Source organism: Plectropomus leopardus, chromosome 24 (genome assembly GCF_026936395.1).
Source record: "Plectropomus leopardus strain MGB_pleo_1.0 chromosome 24, ASM2693639v1, whole genome shotgun sequence".
Taxonomy (NCBI): Eukaryota; Metazoa; Chordata; class Actinopteri; order Perciformes; family Serranidae; genus Plectropomus; species Plectropomus leopardus.
The window spans coordinates 10,373,528-10,393,779 of NC_142199.1; the positions used below are offsets into that span (position 1 = coordinate 10,373,528).

Genomic DNA, 20,252 nt, shown 5'->3' on the forward strand with positions numbered 1-20,252 from the left:
TCTCATTTTTGGAACTTATGATCGCTCATGATTCACATATTGCCACACAGGTTTGCTGACTGAGTGTATCCTCTGAATGTGGTTAAATCCCCTCGTTCAGACACCACCGTGTTTCGACCACAGAGTGGTGTTCCAACTACAGATACATGTGTAAGACTGAATGAAACAGGAAGTTAGGTACGTTATTTTTTTATTTTTACAACCACAACTCAAAAAGGAAGTGCTACTTTTGCTGCGTTGACACAAAACAACTAGAACTGACGACAAAACGAACAAAAAACAATAATGTTCTGTTGGGGGCGAGCTACTACAGGACAGCCCTGTGTTAATCCTTTGAAACTTGGGTCAACATCAGTTTTCTTGTGCAGCGTTCAGATGCCTTTCACAAGCATTGAAACCTCTGAAACAAGATCAAATTGTTTTAATTTCTATCAAAAACATGGGGGAGAAATGCAATTTGTAAAAGGTGAAAGTTAAAAAGAAAAAAAGGGGAAAATAACCATAAAAACTATAGTTCTAATTATTATAATTATATATTTAAATTTATCACAGAAATAATAGTAGTAGTGGTAGTAGTAGTAATAATAATAGTTTGTTCATGTGGTTTTTTTTTTAAAAAAATTTTCAGGATATTCTTATAACTTTTTACTAATGTCTTTTCTTATTACGTTGCTCATTGCCTTTTTCCATGTTTTTAAATGAAATCAAGCTCATTTGCTCATATTTCAAAGGGTTGATGTCTAACTGACAATGATGCACAGCTGATCAGAAATGTCGTGGTATGGGAATTTGAACCCCTCTTTTCTTCCTGCGGTCCCTCGCTGCTTTGGGTTTGGTGTTCATATAGTCACTCTGGGAGTCCGACCTCCGCCACTTGACCTGTAAGACACCAAAAGACAGCATGTCCAATGTTTAATGTATTATGTATGGCAGGACGTACTTTGTGCTAAGGGCCACTTTTGTAAAATGACAGGAGGCCAGGGGCCAATTAATCAACAAGCATTAATAATATAGTGGAAGGAAGGCCCAGATGTGAAACTCACAGACAAAGGTGAGGAAGAAAGCTCTTAACAGTTTTGGACATATTGGTGGTAAAGAGGGATGTCTTAGAATAAAAAGAATAAAAAACATGAAAAATAAAGTAAAGACGCTGAATGAGTTAGACCTATATCGGGTGGTGTTTCAGGCGAGAGCTTTCTAAATCTCAACAAACTGGGTAAAATACATTAAATTTCCACATAAATTTAAATTCTACAATGCTTCTTTTGGTTATAAGAAAAATAGGTTTCCTCCCCAAAAGTTGAATATTTTATATAGAGTTAGTCTTATGAGTCAAAGAATTGTGTCTGTTGTTTTGTCATTTAAATATTTGCTTCTATATCTAAGTTCCAAAGTACTTTTTCCTCTTTTTGTGTTAGTTTGTATGTGTTGGGATATCTTACCCAGACAGTGCCTGCAATGATGCTGACAATCAGGCTGTAGACACCAAGAACCACAATCCCCAGAATCCAAAACCAGAGGAATCTATCTTTTTGATCTCCATCAATTACAGGCTGTGGACACTGTTGTCCTGGAAGAAACATATTCAGGAAATATTCAGTGCACTGGACTATATGCACACAAAATTAGAAATATGCCTGTTTATTCGGTTTACCTTTTACAAGTACCAGTATCATGGTATTCTGTACTTTTCTGACGGGAGGAGGGTAAATGATGATGCCGTCACATCTGTAGATACCATAGCTACTTGTATTCACCCGAGTGAGCAGGAAACTGACTGAGTTATTATACTCTGTGTTTTCTTGCAGTTCCACACCCATTCTGGTGTATGACGGCGTACAGTTTTGTGCATTTTTCTCACGGATGCATGTGCTGTTGTAAAACACCTCTTCATCCTTAAGAAGGTTAAACGTCACGTCTTCGGTGGTCAGCTTTGGGCAGGGCACAGGCACGTTAACTCCAACTGGTACACGGACAATTTTCAGCTTTTCTGGAGAGAAAAAAGTGGTAATTATTTAATTGTATCCTGATTTCATGTCATAGGTGTCTGTTACATTTATCTTTTTTTTCTATTTTTTGACATACAAAAAAAAAAACAAAACGTAAGAGTGTGCATATGGAGAATTAATGGAAAATAAAATGGCAAAAGGCACTCAGGGCGCTTTGCAAAAAAACGAAATTTGCAAATTTGCACATATTATAGTATTTGATTATGCCTCCACATCGGTGATAGCCAGGACAAGAGACAATACGTTTTCGGGTACATTCACAGAAGAACGCTTGAGGGAATTTCTTTAAATTTGGTTTAAACGTGTTATATTTTGTTGGACAAAGGTCAGGTGAATGTGACTTTGCATTGGTCTTATTCTCATGAACACATCTTAAGAACACCTTGAGGGAATGTCTTCCAATTTGACATGTGGACTCAACCATGAACTGATTAGAGTTTGGTGGTCAAGGTCACTGTGACCTTACAAAACATGTTTTTTTTTTGCCATTACTCGCTAATTATGACAACATTTCACACAAATGTTTATTCTGCAAAAGCACCTTTCTGGCCATTATTCAAAGCTGTAAGTCTCTGAATGAGCTAGATGCAGCACTGCTTACACACACACACACACACACACACACACACACAAACACACACACACACAGAGCGTTATGTCAGATGTCTGGTCTCTGGAAGTGAGGAAATAGAAAAAAAAAGTGTGCTAAGCTGAGACCTTCAGTAGCCCGCTATTGTCAGGATGCCTGCATCTGTAACCAGACACCTCTGAAGAGGAAATGGCTTCTCATGGCCACAACTCCTGCAAACATTGATTTATTTGCATTTATTCCCCCTAACTTTAATTGAGGCTTTGAAACTTGCTATTTCACAGCAACTCCACCCCCACACGGAATTTGTTCAATAGCAGCACATTTATCCGTTTTAACTCACATTTCACATGAAAAACAGATATTTGCTAAACGAGTGGCATACTTGAGTCAGCCGCTCACTGACTCAGTTACGCCACTCACAAGGTGGAGGTGGTTTATGTAACGTAGTATTTGTTACATAGATTAGTGCTGAAATGAATATGCCCTGTCTAAACAACGAAAGTCCTCAGGTTGAGGATATTACTATAAAGGTCATCTGAGGTACTGATCAGCCAGGGCGTCTGCAGGACCTTAAAAAGTCTAAAAAATGTCTTGTCGATTCAATTGTGCTAATGTTAGGCCTTAAAAGTCATTAAATAGAATAGAATTTGTGAGCTTGTAATTGCCACAAACATTTGATCTAATTTTACTTTTTCCATCTAAACTTAACTAGAGAGTAGTTACAAATCTGAGGTGGGTCATTGTTTTCATGAGTCTCAAGTCTTTGCACTTAAGTCCCGAGTGAAGAGGGCAATTCAGGGCAGCCTATAGCTCACCCGGTAGACATGTGCCCCATATCGGCTGATCAAACCCAGGTTTGATTCTGACCTGTGGCCCTTTGCTGCATGTCACCCCCATTGTCTCACCCTTTTTTCTGTCAGTCTCCAACTACCCTGTGAAAAAGGGAAAAGCCCTAAAAATAAACTAGAACAAGTAAGACTAACAAGTCACAAGTCCCTAATCCTAAACATTGAGTTTCGAGTCCTTAACAAGTCATAATGTGCTCTTCAGAGTAATGATTTATTACATTTACAAAAAAAAAAAAAAAAGCCTGTCTTTTCCTTCCCAAATTGGCTTGAAGGAAAAAAAAGCATCAAGTCACCAGCCATTGGTGCCATTGGTGACATCAAATCAAGTTGCAAGTCTTTCATATTTTGGCAAATGGAGTGTAAACTAATCAAATTTGTGACTCGCATCTGAAGAAAATCCAAATTTCAAGTCAAGTCTTGGGTCCACACCTGTGGTTACAATACTTACCCACTGCTGCAATTTAACAATCATATCTCTTACAGCTCAAGTTTCCATGCACCTGCTACGGAGGGTGCTGACAGTGCCCACAGATGAAACCAAACACTGTAATCACACATGCACTGTGATGCATTTTGAAATCACTTATAATAGTTATTTCTTGCAAATGACTAGTTTTTTTCGACTACCTGAATGATGAGTATGTGAATTACTAAAAGCTAGAATTAAATAAAGTGCACGTCTTACCTCTGCAGATGATGCTTGGAGAATTGTTAGCATGGGAAAACATGCAGCTCAGGAGGATCATGAACACCCAGCAAACTACTGTCATCTTGAACTTCTGCTCCGAGAGTGTGAACTTGCCTCCAGCAGAATGATGCCCCTGTGGCTTTCCCTCATCACCTAAAACTTCAAGCTCCTCCAGCAAACTGCATTAACCGTGTGCTGCAGATAAATCCGATATCATCAACCCCGGTTCCATGCACGCGTGCGCTCCTCCGTCTGTAATGCATCATCTCCTCATTGTGCCTCTTGATTGAAACACTCCCACGGTGCTGCAGAGACTGAACCTCACACATCCTGTCATGAGGGAAAACATCCTGTGGCAGAAAAAAACGCCTCCTCTTCTGAAGTTTCCACTCACTCCCAGAGTTTGTTACCTTTGATACAGTTTTATTCATTTATGGTCGTGTTTGTTTAAACTCAAAGGTTGTTTCAGGACAGCTTTGCACCTTTCAAGTGAAGTAATTACTTGTTAATGCATAAATGTGTGTGGCTAAATTAGAGAAACATGCGGCAGACACAAACAAACTAATAACCTGGAAAAAAGTACATTAAAATGATTATAATTCTGTAACATAATTATCATTAGAAATAAATATTATTTTCTCTAGTTTTTGCTTTTTTCCCCCAGACATTTTCCCCTAAATTTATTATTTTTTAAAAATTTAAATCAGTTAAAAAAACAACTAGAAAATTAACTGAAAATTGGCAAACAATTAGGAGAAAAATACATTAAAACAAACAAACAAGGAAATGACCCAGAAAATTTAATAATTCTGTAACACAATTTAAAAAAATGATGTCATCATTGTTAGCGTTAAATATAGTTTTCCCTAGCAATCAAAAGTGCTTAAAATTATACTATTTAAAATATTGTTGCATAATTTAAAAATATCATCTAAATCTACTAATTTCTTGTAATTTGTGGAACATTAATGATCAAGTTGCTCAGTGCATTTTTAGCCATGTTTTTAAAAGAATTGAAAACAACTGTTCATTTGCACCAACTCAGACAAAGCAGTTTGGCTTGTAGAAAGGACAATGGGATCATTTGGGGTGATCACTGTTGATATTTTGCACTGCGAAACTGAAACAGACCAGTAGGTGGCGGTAATACAACACATGTGGATGCCGAACACCCAACAGAGGAGGAAGACTACCAAAGCGGAGGAAGAAGACGTTTTGTCTGTTTTGTTTTTGATACATGCCGAGTTAAATCTCCGTGAAAAGTGACTACATTAATGTCAAATAAATGTATTGTAGTAGAAAGTACAATATTTCCCACTGTAATAAAGTAGTCCGATGGAATAACCCAAGTAAAGCTACCTCAAATTGTAATTTACAAGCTAGATTATCTGAGTGAATATCGACCGTGGTTTGCCATACTAGGGTATAACTGTCTCTTTATGCTAATTTAATATACCATCCCCCGTGTTTGATTGGCTCATCTTTGAAAGACGAATATAGCCATATCAACTTATATCTCTCTATTTATGCAAATTAAAATGTGCCAATCCCCGTGTTTGATTGGCTTCTCCTACAGTCAGCCAATCAAACTCGGGGGTTTGCTCATTCTAATTTGCATAAAGAGACACATAAATATACGTATTGCTGACTACGGTTTCCGAGGATGAGCCAATCAAATACGGGGGTTGGCACATCAAAATTTACGTAAATAGAGACTTATATAAGGAATACTTCTGACTACACCTTTCGAGAAGGAGTCAATCAAACACTGGGGTTGACTCATTTCAATTTGCATAAAGCGAGACATATACATAAGTGTGGCTGACTACGCTTTCCGAGGATGAGCCAATCAAATACGGGGGTTGACACATCAAAATTTGCACAAAAATAGATTATATAAGGAATACTTCTGACTACACCTTTCGAGAAGGAGTCAATTAAACACGGGGGTTGGCACATTCCACTTTGCATAAAGAGGCAGTTATGAGTAACTATTACATTTCTGAAAGGGGGTGCATTCAAATAACCTAAAGTTAACCTGCAACACTGTTGCAAACGTGACGTTTCCTGACTTATATCTAACGTTAGCTAGCAAGAAATCCATAGTTTACTGTTAATTTCTCCACCTTTGTCACTGTAATGCACCTCCACACTGTGAGTAATAAACTCTTTTTCCACTTCTTTAAGAAAATAATTTAATTCTGCAGAGTCACACTTCTGAACGGGAATAATGCAGACAGATCATAAACTGTGTGTAAAGACACAGACATTATGTACAGTAGACAGTATGAGAGGTATAAACTAAAAAAAAATGCCAGAAACTACATGCAGCTGTGTTTGGTTTATTCCGCTGTGCGCATTGGATGACGTGCGGCGGAAATCCCGCCCACCTCCCTCCAGACAATCAAATATAGCGTCAACCAAAGAAGAAGAATAATTGAAAGAAGAAGAAGAAGAAGAAGATGGAGAAAAAGAAGATGTTTTGTTAACATTTTTACAAGCTTGGCTAGCCTCTAGCTTGTCACCGTTTAAGTTATTAGACGTTTACAGAGTGGTGGTGTCAAAAGCTCGAGCTAAGCTAAGCTAAGCTAAGCTAAGCTAAACTAAGCTAAGCTAACACATCTGGTCAACGGAGCAGAGCAAAGCAGAGAAAAGTTGTTGGAAAGAGTAAGTTTTTATCACTTAAATTCATTTCATTTGGCGGCATGTTGAAAAACAGACATTTTTCATCTATGTTCTGTTATGTTTTATGAGAAATGCAAATATGTTATTTCCGCCTATAAAATCACCAAAAAACAGCAGTGGAGGAAATGTTCAGGTCTTTTTCTGAAAGCAGCATTAAGAAATTTTAATTGGTTTTGAAACTGTAAGCAAATAAAAAATAAAAAACACACTTTACTGTGGCGTTTACTGTGACGTTTTTACATTTTTGGCACATTGAACAAAATGTTTTTGCATTACAATCTGTGTTAAGACATTATTTTGCAAGTTCAATGCATTTTTTTACACGACTTTTTTATGTACTTACCTATGAATTGTTTTTGGCATGCTATATTGTAATGTTTTTGTATGTTTTGCACACTAAAACATTTTTGCATGTTTTGGCATACTGTCATATGACTTTTTTGCACAATATATTATGAGTTTTTATGGTGTTGTTTTTGCATCCTAACTAATTTTTAGTACACTGTACTGTGACATATTTTGGCACAATATGCAGTGACATTTTTTGTGCAGTATACTCTGACATTTTGTGGCTTTTTTTGTATACTATGATTTCTCTATGACATGCTATACCATGATGTTTTCACTTCTTTTATTGGCATTCTCTACTAGTTTTTTTTTTTTAACAGATTATACTATGACTTTTTATGGTCTTTTTTCATACTATGATTTTTTTGTTGTTGAGTTTTTTGTTGCCTTTTTTTGCATATTATACTATGATCTCTTTTTCTGCAGACTGAATGACCTTTTCGACATTATGACTTTTTGTTGCATGTTTTGGTATACTGTATTATGACCATTTTGGCACAATAAAATATGTCTTTTTATTGCAATTTGAAAGATCATTTATTCACTTGTTTTATTTCATGTACCGAGGTTGGTTTGAATGTCTGTAACATGATTTGTCTATAAATTCAACCAACTTAAAATTATAATAACTTGTCTGTTTCATCATGTAGATGGTTCAAGCTCGATTGGTGTGTGAACTGTCTGCAGGAACTATGGACAAGTCTTCAGGTTTGTCTAAATTCTGTTTGTCTCTGTCTTCTGAACGTGATGCATTTCTTCACTTTCCATTATTTATGCCAACTGTGATTATAACTCTGTAAACATTTAAACATTACTGTTGTCTGTTTTTTACTTCAACTGTCAGTTGTGTTGCATGTTAAAACAGGTGCTTTTATTTGTCACACTCTTGTAGACACGTAGCCTCAATGGGTGACACCTGGGAAGAGGAGGAACGTCATTCAGACGGAACATCTGAAGCTCTGAGGTAAGATATGTTTTATCAATATTATCTGCTTTGTTGTGTTTAACTCTGAAGCTAAAGTTCTAGGTGTCAGATAACTTAAACTCACAAATTCTGTCAAAAAACAGTGTTTGCCGCTAGAGGGGGATGAGTATGCCTACTGGTGCTGCAGGTACTATGTCTTGCTAAATGACCATTCAGGTGCTCTCATACAACTGTGCAACACACTTTGCAATGGTCTGTTTGCATATTTGACTGGCTGATTTAGGTGTTGATTTTAGGAGAAAATGAATGTAACTTGTGGGGTTTGAAGTGTAGCCTGCATTTTTTATATTAGAGCTTTATCGCTCTGAACCAGCCAGTTAGCCACAACTTAGTAATTTATTTTATGTATTTGGCTTCTTCATTTGGGTGTTGACTTTGAATAATAAAAGTCAGTGTAACAAGTGAGATTTGAACTCTCAACCTTCAAGTCTTATGACAAATGCTTTACCACTGAGCCAACAACTCAAACACAGTTTGTGTGTTGTTTTTTTCCCTTTTCTTTATTTTGTAATGTTTGACTTCTTCATTTGTGGTGTTAGATGTAAGAAATTTAAAGAGGGTTAATGTGAATGTTGTAAGAGTGGCACCTGCATGTAATGCAAACATTTAGACATGTCAACACACTTAGAGGAATAAGTAAATGAATTAAACCATAAATAAAGAAATCTAAATAAAGTGCACCACACAAGACTTGAACCTGACACTCTCAGGTACATGAAACCAGAAGTTAACCCACTGACTTATTTGATCTGGGCTGTAAGTGGTTCAGCTCAGTGATTTTGGTTTGCTTGTTTTGGGTGTTGGACCTGAAAATGATCTGTCCTCTGCAAGATTTGAACCTTCAATCTTCAGTCTTCAAAGTCTTCTTGTAGTCCTCTGAGCTACATATTCAGCTATTGTGAGGCAGAAGTTTGAACTCAATGACTTTGTAGTAGTTTTTGGCCTAAATGTGAATGTTGTAAGAGTGGCACCTGCATGTAATGCAAACATTTAGACATGTCTACACACTTAGAGGAATAAGTAAATGAATTAAACCATAAATAAAGAAATCTAAATAAAGTGCACCACACAAGACTTGAACCTGACACTCTCAGATACATGAAACCAGAAGTTAACCCACTGGGCTATTTTGACCACAGCAGAAGTGGTTTGAGTTAGATTTTGATGTGTTGGCTGTGGGTATAAGCCCTGAAAATGATAAATCATTCATAAGGTCTGAACGCCAAACCTTCAGGCTTAAAAAGCTTCACTTTGCTCTTTGCACTGTTTAGCCATGTTTGAGCAGTGATTTGGACACACATCACTGCATTCATCTATAGCTGACTAAATAGAAACATCCATAAACAACTACATTTAAATGTAAGGGTTAATAATAATTGAATTTCTGAGCCCTGGTCTGTTGGTCAAACACCTGCCACACTGCTCTAACCAGCTTGACAAATTGTAAAACTGTTTATCCAGATATTAGTCTTCTTGATTTTGGGTGTGAGCCTCCCAAATAATATTACCTTCATTAGGGTTGATCTCACAACCTTTGTTATTTAAAACTTTAAATCAATCCTCTGAGTTATATATTTATACAGACTTACAACTAGTTTTGTAGAAGTTTTGAATAATATAAACAGGTAAATCTAAAATAGTTGCCACTCCTGAGATTTGAACTTCTGATCTTTGCTCTGGTGAACAAAGACTTACCATACTGAGCTAAGGAGCTTGTTCAGTTTCTGAACTGTATGTCTATATATTAGTCTTCTTCAAATTAAAACGCAATAATTCATTTCCTAATGACTGAAATATGACTGAAAGTGACAGTAAAACCAGTTCTGTTCAAAACATATTGTCGCCTGGTCTTTCCACCAAATAATACCAAAGTACAGACAGTGTTATCGATAAGGACTCGGATCATTCAGGAGTCTCAATATCAATAAAAAAGCACCATCCCTACTAATTCTAAGTATCTACTTTTGTATTTTGTTGACTTACTTTTACTTAGGTTACTTAGTCATTATTTGATTTATGTTTAGTTATTTTGTTAATTCATTATTTGGGCTATCTGTAGTTTTTTGTTTATTTATTATTTGGCCTATTTTTAGTTCCTATGTTTATTGCCTATTTTGTATATATACTTATGGTATATATTTCTAATTTAGTTAGGGATGGGTGCACCAACACCAGTGCGAAGTGAGTCTTGAACCCGACACAGGCGCCTTTGTGTCACGAAAAAGCCCCACTGCGCCACCAACGCAGATGCTGCTCAGAGGTGTTGGTTTGTGGTATTTGACTTGTTGGTTGTGAGTTTTGGACCTGAAAATGAAGCGTAACTCATAAGATTTGAACCTCCAACCGTGTGGGTCTGTGAGCAGCAGTTCACCACTCTGTATTAATTGAACCAACACACTTTGCAATGGTCTGTTTGCATGTTTGACTGGCTGATTTGGGTGTTGATTTTAGGAGAAAATGAATGTAGCTTGTGAGGTTTGAAGTGTCAAGTCTGTGTTTTTTAGATTAGAGCTCTATCACTCTGAACCAGCCAGTTAGCCACAAGTTAATAGTTAATTTTACATATTTGGCTTCTTTATTTGGGTGTTGACTTTGAATAAAAGTCAGAGTAACAAGTGAGGTTTGAACTCTCAACTTTTTGGTCTTTTGACAAATGCTTTACCACTGAGCCAACTAATCAGACACAGTTTATATGTTGTTTTTCCCCCCTTTTCTTTATTTTGTAATGTTTGACTTCTTCTTTTGTGGTGTTAGATGTAAGAAATTTAAAGAGGGTTAATGTGAATGTTGTAAGAGTGGCACCTGCATGTAATGCAAACATTTAGACATGTCTACACACTTAGAGGAATAAGTAAATGAATTAAACCATAAATAAAGAAATCTAAATAAAGTGCACCACACAAGACTTGAACCTGACACTCTCAGGTACATGAAACCAGAAGTTAACCCACTGACTTATTTGATCTGGGCTGTAAGTGGTTCAGCTCAGTGATTTTGGTTTGCTTGTTTTGGGTGTTGGACCTGAAAATGATCTGTCCTCTGCAAGATTTGAACTTTCAATCTTCAGTCTTCAAAGTCTTCTTGTAGTCCTCTGAGCTACATATTCAGCTGATGGTTGAGAGGCAGAAGTTTGAACTCAATGACTTTGTAGTAGTTTTTGGCCTAAATGTGAATGTTGTAAGAGTGGCACCTGCATGTAATGCAAACATTTAGACATGTCTACACACTTAGAGGAATAAGTAAATGAATTAAACCATAAATAAAGAAATCTAAATAAAGTGCACCACACAAGACTTGAACCTGACACCCTCAGATACATAAAACTGGAAGTTAACCCACTGGGCTATTTTGACCACAGCAGAAGTGATTTGAGTTAGATTTTGATGTGTTGGCTGTGGGTATAAGACCTGAAAATGATAAATCATTCATAAGGTCTGAACGCCAAACCTTCAGGCTTAAAAAGCTTCACTTTGCTCTTTGTACTGTTTAGCCATGTTTGAGCAGTGATTTGGACACACATCACTGCATTCATCTATAGCTGACTAAATAGAAACATCCATAAACAACTACATTTAAATGTAAGGGTTAATAATAATTGAATTTCTGAGCCCTGATCTGTTGGTCAAACACCTGCCACACTGATCTAACCAGCTTGACAAATTGTAAAACTGTTTATCCAGATATTAGTCTTCTTGATTTTGGGTGTGAGCCTCCCAAATAATATTACCTTCATTAGGGTTGATCTCACAACCTTTGTTATTTAAAACTTTAAATCAATCCTCTGAGTTATATATTTATACAAACTTACAACTAGTTTTGTAGAAGTTTTGAATAATATAAACAGGCAAATCTAAAATAGTTGCCACTCCTGAGATTTGAACTTCTGATCTTTGGTCTGGTGAACACAGACTTACCATACTGAGCTAAGGAGCTTGTTCAGTTTCTGAACTGTATGTCTATATATTAGTCTTCTTCAAATTAAAACGCAATAATTCATTTCCTAATGACTGAAATATGACTGAAAGTGACAGTAAAACCAGTTCTGTTCAAAACATATTGTCGCCTGGTCTTTCCACCAAATAATACCAAAGTACAGACAGTGTTATCGATAAGGACTCGGATCATTCAGGAGTCTCAATATCAATAAAAAAGCACCATCCCTACTAATTCTAAGTATCTACTTTTGTATTTTGTTGACTTACTTTTACTTAGGTTACTTAGTCATTATTTGATTTATGTTTAGTTATTTTGTTAATTCATTATTTGGGCTATCTGTAGTTTTTTGTTTATTTATTATTTGGCCTATTTTTAGTTCCTATGTTTATTGCCTATTTTGTATATATACTTAAGGTATATATTTCTAATTTAGTTAGGGATGGGTGCACCAACACCAGTGCGAAGTGAGTCTTGAACCCGACACAGGCGCCTTTGTGTCACGAAAAAGCCCCACTGCGCCACCAACGCAGATGCTGCTCAGAGGTGTTGGTTAGTGGTATTTGACTTGTTGGTTGTGAGTTTTGGACCTGAAAATGAAGCGTAACTCATAAGATTTGAACCTCCAACCGTGTGGGTCTGTGAGCAGCAGTTTACCACTCTGTACTAATTGAACCAACACACTTTGCAATGGTCTGTTTGTATGTTTGACTGGCTGATTTGGGTGTTGATTTTAGGAGAAAATGAATGTAGCTTGTGAGGTTTGAAGTGTCAAGTCTGTGTTTTTTAGATTAGAGCTCTATCACTCTGAACCAGCCAGTTAGCCACAAGTTAATAGTTAATTTTACATATTTGGCTTCTTTATTTGGGTGTTGACTTTGAATAAAAGTCAGAGTAACAAGTGAGGTTTGAACTCTCAACTTTTTGGTCTTTTGACAAATGCTTTACCACTGAGCCAACTAATCAGACACAGTTTATATGTTGTTTTTTCCCCCCTTTTCTTTATTTTGTAATGTTTGACTTCTTCTTTTGTGGTGTTAGATGTAAGAAATTTAAAGAGGGTTAATGTGAATGTTGTAAGAGTGGCACCTGCATGTAATGCAAACATTTAGACATGTCTACACACTTAGAGGGAAAAGTAAATGAATTAAACCATAAATAAAGAAATCTAAATAAAGTGCACCACACAAGACTTGAACCTGACACTCTCAGATACATGAAACCAGAAGTTAACCCACTGGGCTATTTTGACCACAGCAGAAGTGGCTTGAGTTAGATTTTGATGTGTTGGTTGTGGGTATAAGACCTGAAAACGATAAATCATTCATAAGGTCTGAACGCCAAACCTTAACCTTAACCTAAACCTTAGCCTTCCAAATAATTTGTCCTTCATTAGAGCTGATCTCACAACTTTTGGTATTTAAAACTTTAAATCAGTCCTCTGACCTATTCGTTTATACAGACTGACAACAAGTTTTGTGTAAGCGGGAATAAATAAATACATTTATAAACAAGAAAATGTAAATGATTTACAATTTCCAAGATTTGAACTTCCAATCTTTGGTCTGGTGAACAAAGACCATACTGAGCTAAGGAGCTTGATTATCTTCCCAACTGTATGTCCAAATATTAGTGTTCTTGATTTTGGGCACGCAGGATGATTGTCACCAATTTAGTATCTAACCAAATGGCTCCCCTTCTGACTGATGGCCGGAAAAGAGTTTTTGCTGAACATAATGATGTCAAAGTGAAGCTGACCTTTGACCTGTTGGATATAAAATGTCAGAAATTCAATCAGTTCATACTTGAATCTTCTCTAACATTTGCGCCCAAATTTAAATAAATTGTGTTCTTGAAATATTGCCTTCACAAGACTGAGACAGACAAGGTCACAGGGACCTTGACCTCTGACCACCAAAATCCAAACAGTTCATCTTTGAGTTCCAAGTGGATATTTGTAATAAATTCTCAGGCTTCACACTATGTTTTAGATGCAAACAATTAAGAAATGTCACAAAGAAATGCATCCTTTATTAGTTCTTGTTTTCCTACTCATTTGTACAATATTTGCATTTAACACCGTGTACAAAATTAAAGGTGCTTCAAAGTGTATCAAATTCAAATGCTAAGAGCAATTTGTCAAAGGTTCAATAACAATGTAAACATCCTGGGGACCATGTAGAACTCTGTACATAAAAAGAAAATCCATTTTTTACATTTTCCTCGGGTGTTTAAACGATACACTTAGTTGACAATGCTGTAATAATGGAGTGGAGTTTCCTGTTAAAATGGAGCCAGATGTGCAAATTCCAGACTGCGTCAACAAAGAAACACTGCTGTTAGCCTCAAACATGTTATACTCAGAATGTCACTTCAAAAACACCAACCAGAAACCAATTAAAAATTGGAGAATAGGAAACTAGAAGATTAATCTCTCAGATTTGGCAACATTACCCTGTTACAGAGAGCCAGCTTAAAGGTTACTAACATCTTGTTGCCACATAGAATCGGGCAAAATCTGACTAGAACAAGGAAACCAGAAAAACTTTTTAAGCTATAAATGACCAGAAAAAGAGGAGTTGATGGTTTGGATTTCCATGTGGCCAGTGACCATTACACTGAGGTATGGAGATAGTGTCTGCATTGATTTCCTTTCTTTGATGCTTTCTCCTGAATAAAAGGGAAAGTTTAAAAGGATACGAGACAATTTGTTCCATAAACAGTAACAGTGGTGTACAAAATCAGTGCTAGCTGCAAGTTTATAACAAGTTTCTGATGTAAAGCTCCTTATGCAAATACATAAAATAAATGGTAACACTAAGCAAATATGGAGAAGCCGAAATTAAGCAGACAAAGTAAACTGGTTTAGTCCCTTCTTCTCAGAAAAAAAGTCAAACTCAACTTTCAGATATGCTGTGAAACCTCCGCACACTTTCGTTACCCTACCACATAGCAACAGCTTTAATATAATTACTCAAACACACTCATCACATCGGTCCTACATCACCACCTGACAGGTCTGAACTCTCAACGATAAATGTGGAAGCAAAACTGTGACCCAGGATTAGGGGCATGTTAAAGAAAAAAAAGTTACATTTCAAGATTCAAGTCATAAAATTATGAAGATAAAGTCAGAGCTCCAAGAAAAAAAGTTGTAATATAATGAGGAAAAAAATCCTAAATTTACAAGAAGGGCTTAATATTACAAGATTTATCTCGTAAATTTACTTGAAAAAATGTTCACATTACGAGATTAAAACTACAGGCCTAGATTTACGAGATTAAACTGGTGAATTTAATAAGAGTTGGGTAATATGGTGAGAACCCCCGTTGATAATTTCCAGTTTTTATGTAATGTTTTCAACATTTTATCTCATAATTATGACCATTTATTCGTCACTTCTGATCTGATACTTTGTCACTTTTTACACCACATTGCTTGACTGTCCAGTCTTTATCTGTGACAAAAATTACAAGGAAAATCTCATTTTGTTATGACTTTTCCTTTAATTTTTTTTGAGTAAAACCTCCTACTTTTAAGACTTCATTCTCAAAATGTATTTATTTTTTCTTTAACATGGCCTGTCATACAAAAAAAATGGCTGCAGCTGGAAAAGCCCCTAAAACAAATTATCTTCAAATTCCTTGTGATATTCTCTGCATTTAAAACAGGCTGCAGAGCATCAAGTGTAGACTATGGCATTTTACCTATGGCAAATTTATTCTGCAGTGCTGAGCTTGAAGTGAATTTCCAACCTCTCAACCCATCTGTGCCTAATTACTTCCATTTTGCACCTGTACTCTAGCTCTGGAAAAGTAAACAAAAGCATGACTTGAAGTATGAGCCATGAAAATAATGCTGGTTTGATTTCCAGAGTCCTTCACCACAGGTTGTCAGAAGTTTACCAGTCACTAGCCGGGCATGAGCAGAGCTTGAGCTTTATCCACAGGTAACATTGACTCTGGATGGCAGGGTCCTAGCTGTACGGGGGGAAACACCCCTAGGTGAGAGTTCACGATTGGCTCCGCCCCTCTGAGGAAGCTCCAGGGTGCATGGCGTTGATGGTTATCAAGTTGACCGTGATTGAAAAGTGCTGAGGTGTTTCTAAGCCCGCACTGGAGAGGAGGGAGCGATGCAAGACAGCCAGGACAGATGAAGGAGACAGGAGACCAGATTTGGGAAGCTTCCATATCAGAATCTGTTTCAGGATGTATATGACCCATGGAGGCCATAAGGGAGCCCCAGAGACACAATATTGATGACTGTGAGGAAGCTGATGGGGTACTTTGTCCGTGATCCTGGTTGATTCCGTGTATGCCGGTCTGACGGTTTAGACTCTTGTTGGCTAGAACACAACAGGAAGGGCGCTTGGCTGCAGAGGGAGCTTCTGTGTTTAGGTTCGAGGTCTGAAGGTGGGTCGGGCTAATCTCAGCTGGAGGTGGGAGCAGGGACTGGCTGCTTCTGGAGACACTGAGCTGGTGCAGCACAGCGCTGGTGGCGATGAGGCCAGCCACACTGGTCAGATAGACCAAGCCGAGCATACAGGATACCTGAAAATAAATGTAGGTCAAACCTGATATATTCACAATTCTGATTCCTCTTTCATAGATTCGACCATAATGTTGGTTTAATTGCAGATGTGACTATAATTAGAGATGCACAGATTTTTTTCTTTTTTCTTGGCCAATTCTGCTTTCTGATCTTATTTAACTCTGACCCATTCAAATTTCCTTTATTTCAATGTATTACAGTAAAACTGACAGCATACGCAAACACAATTTGAACTTTTCTTTCAGTCACTGACTGAACTACGCTTGAAATATTCACAATGCATATAAGATATTGAAGATTAGTGTCTCATAATCATCCACAAAAGTGGAGCAAATATATGAATTTATGACTTTAAGAAACCTAGTTAAAAAGGGCTTATTTGGTTTCTTAAGCCATTTCTCAGAATTTTTGGGCATGACCAGATCAATTGATGGACAGTTCCCTTACAGCTGAACTTATCATTTTATTTTTCTTTCAGTCACAAGTGTTGAAATGTTTTGATGCCAGGGATTAAAGTTTAATTCTATGCCATTTTGGACGACATAATGTACTGTGACATTTTATTTGCCGTTTTGGACGACAGCTCTGACAATCATCAGCTACTGGTCATGGCCAGTCAAGCAGGAAATCATCTGATTCTGCTCACCAGGTGCATCTCTAGTTACAATATTTATGTGGTCTCAAGTTGTGAATTTAAAAAAAAGTAATTCAAAATAATACACCTAATAATACACCACAAAAAATTCCAAGCATATTAGCATCCTCTCAGCTCTAGTCCCATTCTCACCTTGGTAAAGTGCTGGTAGATGGCTGTGAGGGCTTGACTCCACGCTGATTGCTCCAGGAGCACACAGAGGTCAGTGTAGGTGAACCAGCCACGTTTCATCCCCTGCCGCTCTGCAATGCTGCAGAAACAGGAGCAATATTAGAAACACTATCTTCATGAACTCATGAAAAAACTGTCAAAATTTATGTCCTTTTGTTGGGTTAAATATTTTTTGCAGACACTATTTTTGTGTAAATTTTACATAGCTGACTACCAACCTGGTTTCCAGCTGACTTAGTATGTCAAACAAGTCATTTGGCTCTGTGTAGAGGCTCCACTCCTGGAAGATAGGACACAATGGTTGAGACAAAGAACGTCAACCAAACGTGCATGTCGACATACATCACATGCAAATGCTCACACACTTACAATGGCATTCAAGAAGTTCATCTCCAGGTTATTGACAGTTTTGACGTCCAACTTTCCAGCTGCTCCCCACTCATCATTGAAAACCTCTTCTTCCTCTCCTTCATCATACAAGTACTTGCTGGCAACCATCTGGTTTAATGAGAGAGATTAGTGTGTTTGTCAGTGCTTCATTATTGCTTTAACAGTAATAACTGCTTTCTGAAATAAGCAGCGAACATGCCAGAAATAACACAGACACATTTGGAATGACCTGTGAACCAAACGCACATACCATGGAGATCAGGAAGAGGTCAGAGGAGGAGATCTTTTGTAGGTATTCAGGGTTTCTATGTCGGAGCCTTTCAATGTAAACTAGAGCCAGCATCATGGCACACGGAGAGATGCAAGCCTCCCTAAAGCAGAAAATCGATTGGTGTTAGATGTATGCCTGGCAGTACATCTAGTTCCTTTAAGAGTGTATAATCTATGCATGCATGCATGCATAATATGAAGTACAGACCTGGAAACATGAGCTGCATATTTCTTCTGGAGCTTTCGTATTGGGCTTGGGGCAGACTTCTGGAAGATTTCGACAGCGATATCTGAAATAACAGAGTAATCGGACAAATCTGAACTTGTGTGCAATCACAGTCTACTAAAGTATGAAAACTGGAACAGCATCAGTTTTCTTTTGCGGCATTCAGACACTTTTTCATATGATATGTGAGCAAATTGGTTTGATTACTCTTGAAAACATGGCTAAAAAGGCAAGATGCAAGTTGGAAAGAGATGTCCCTCAATTTGCAAGAAATTAGGAAAAAGTTGATGAGCGTGCAATCTGAAAATTCAAGATAGAGACTGTAACTTCATCCTGTGTTTTTCACAGATATCAAGCTAATTTTTAATTCTACACATGTAAAAAAGATTCTCGCACACTTATATTTGCAAGTTTGACAAGTTTGGACTTTTTGATGTTTTCAGCACTAAACTGGGTTGAGCGGTGGTCATCCTGCATAATTCTGTTCATGTAACATCCAAATTACGTGTGAGCATAACTTTTGTTGTCCTAAAATTTGTTCTATGTAACGTTAAATCCTTTCTTCCTGAAAATGACTTAGCATGCCAAACAAACAAACTTGCATATCCAGTTCTTCTCATTAAGGTGTGTCAGAGAGGATCTTTTTTTTCTGCTAGCCTACTTCAAAAGATAATATTTAACTCACCTGTAACAGGGCAAGAGAGGGCATCTAAGGAAACATCTTTATCCAGGCCATAATACAGTCGCTTTCTTACTCGTTCAGTCAACTTCTGGTGTCCAGGAAGAAACTGTGAAAACAATAACAGAAATTGCCCTAATATAGCACTTTAAAAGAAATCAGTTCTAGATCTAGATCTGATTATCAATATCAAATGTGATAAAAAAATAACCAGAACTATTAAATAGTGCAAATCGTACACCTATATTATACAATTAATCAGATAAACCTCTCTGTGTGTTCATACTTGTGTCTAGATAATTTTAATTTATTATGATTTATTTTTTGTCTGGTTGTACCTACTTTTCATTATATTTGAATTTTTAAGTTTCTACTTAGGCCACTCAACGTACTGTTTCCAAAACGGTTGTTAAAAAAGTTTGAAAACAACAAACAACATTGTTAGCTAGCTAGCTTAGCTAAGTTATATAAACTAATTTTGGGGAACTAAAGTTAGCCAGGGATAAAAGCAGTACGACGTGAAATGACAATATGCTCAATAATAATTTTACTAATAGGCAAGTTTACAAATGTTTCCCTTAATACTACAGCAACTGTAGCCCATAAAACTTACATATATTTGCTATTTAAAGCTAACGCTAGGCCCAAAGCTAATCAACAAAGTGAGCGCAAAATGACAGTAGCTACAAAGTGCTAGCATTAGTAGCTAGTGATATTTTATGTTTTCTATTTCTTATTTCTAATTTATGACATACTGTTTAGCTTAAATTAGAAATGTCAACAAATCTAACTTTACTAGGTTGTAACATTAGCTTGGTAATGTCCCCGATAAGCATATTTGGAAAAAGGACGCAATGTTCAGTTCACCAAGTGACATGAACGTCAGTGAGCTGAGCTAATGCGGCTAACGTTAGCTGCCATAGTTTGTTAACCCAGCGCGGACGGAAATAAACATACCGTGAACTCCTGGAAGTCCGAAAACTGAAAAGTCTTTTCGTTAAATAAAGCGTCGAAATCCATATTTACTATAGATTAAACATTAGTCCGTCGATTGTTGAAGAGACGACTGTTTGGCCTGGCCCCCGTCTGACAAGCAGCAGAGCTCGGATAGCAACACGCCCTGACCTGGGACAGTCCTCCGGAGGCTGCAGCCTCCGCAGTGCTGCATTACTGCCCTCTACTGGAGGTAGTGAGCTCCTACAGCCTCATGTGCAAAGTAAA

The 20,252-nt window shown here is 37.1% G+C and overlaps 2 protein-coding genes across 2 annotated transcripts; both read right to left on the reverse strand.

Annotated features, from left to right (window-relative positions):
• Positions 1-173: 173 nt before the first annotated feature.
• On the reverse strand, positions 174-4,460 carry LOC121962898 (uncharacterized). Its single transcript, XM_042513221.2, has 4 exons — positions 4,135-4,460; positions 1,655-1,990; positions 1,443-1,570; positions 174-879 (listed from the first exon to the last, which is right to left on the reverse strand). Exons 1-4 carry the CDS (start codon positions 4,217-4,219, stop codon positions 766-768), a joined length of 663 nt encoding a protein of 220 aa, XP_042369155.2. The 5' UTR covers positions 4,220-4,460; the 3' UTR covers positions 174-765.
• A 9,639-nt stretch (positions 4,461-14,099) lies between these two features.
• Positions 14,100-20,186, reverse strand: cnppd1 (cyclin Pas1/PHO80 domain containing 1). The gene is made up of 8 exons (XM_042513326.2): positions 19,989-20,186; positions 19,038-19,140; positions 18,335-18,416; positions 18,107-18,227; positions 17,836-17,964; positions 17,685-17,746; positions 17,428-17,545; positions 14,100-16,639 (listed from the first exon to the last, which is right to left on the reverse strand). Exons 1-8 carry the CDS (start codon positions 20,049-20,051, stop codon positions 16,001-16,003), a joined length of 1,317 nt encoding a protein of 438 aa, XP_042369260.2. The 5' UTR covers positions 20,052-20,186; the 3' UTR covers positions 14,100-16,000.
• Positions 20,187-20,252: the final 66 nt, after the last annotated feature.

Bases quoted from the DNA above. Each gene is read 5' to 3' on its own strand.
- cnppd1 (XM_042513326.2), bottom strand. From the start codon at position 20,051: ATGGATTTCGACGCTTTATTTAACGAAAAGACTTTTCAGTTTTCGGAC. The intron at 18,417-19,037 runs GTGAGTTAAATA...CTGTTATTTCAG, and splicing joins CCTCTCTTGCCCTGTTACAG to ATATCGCTGTCGAAATCTTC. The intron at 17,546-17,684 runs GTTGGTAGTCAG...CTGTTTCTGCAG, and splicing joins CTAAGTCAGCTGGAAACCAG to CATTGCAGAGCGGCAGGGGA.
- LOC121962898 (XM_042513221.2), bottom strand. From the start codon at position 4,219: ATGACAGTAGTTTGCTGGGTGTTCATGATCCTCCTGAGCTGCATGTTT. The intron at 1,571-1,654 runs GTAAACCGAATA...TGTTTCTTCCAG, and splicing joins GATACTGGTACTTGTAAAAG to GACAACAGTGTCCACAGCCT. The intron at 880-1,442 runs GTAAGATATCCC...GGTGTCTTACAG, and splicing joins TCATTGCAGGCACTGTCTGG to GTCAAGTGGCGGAGGTCGGA.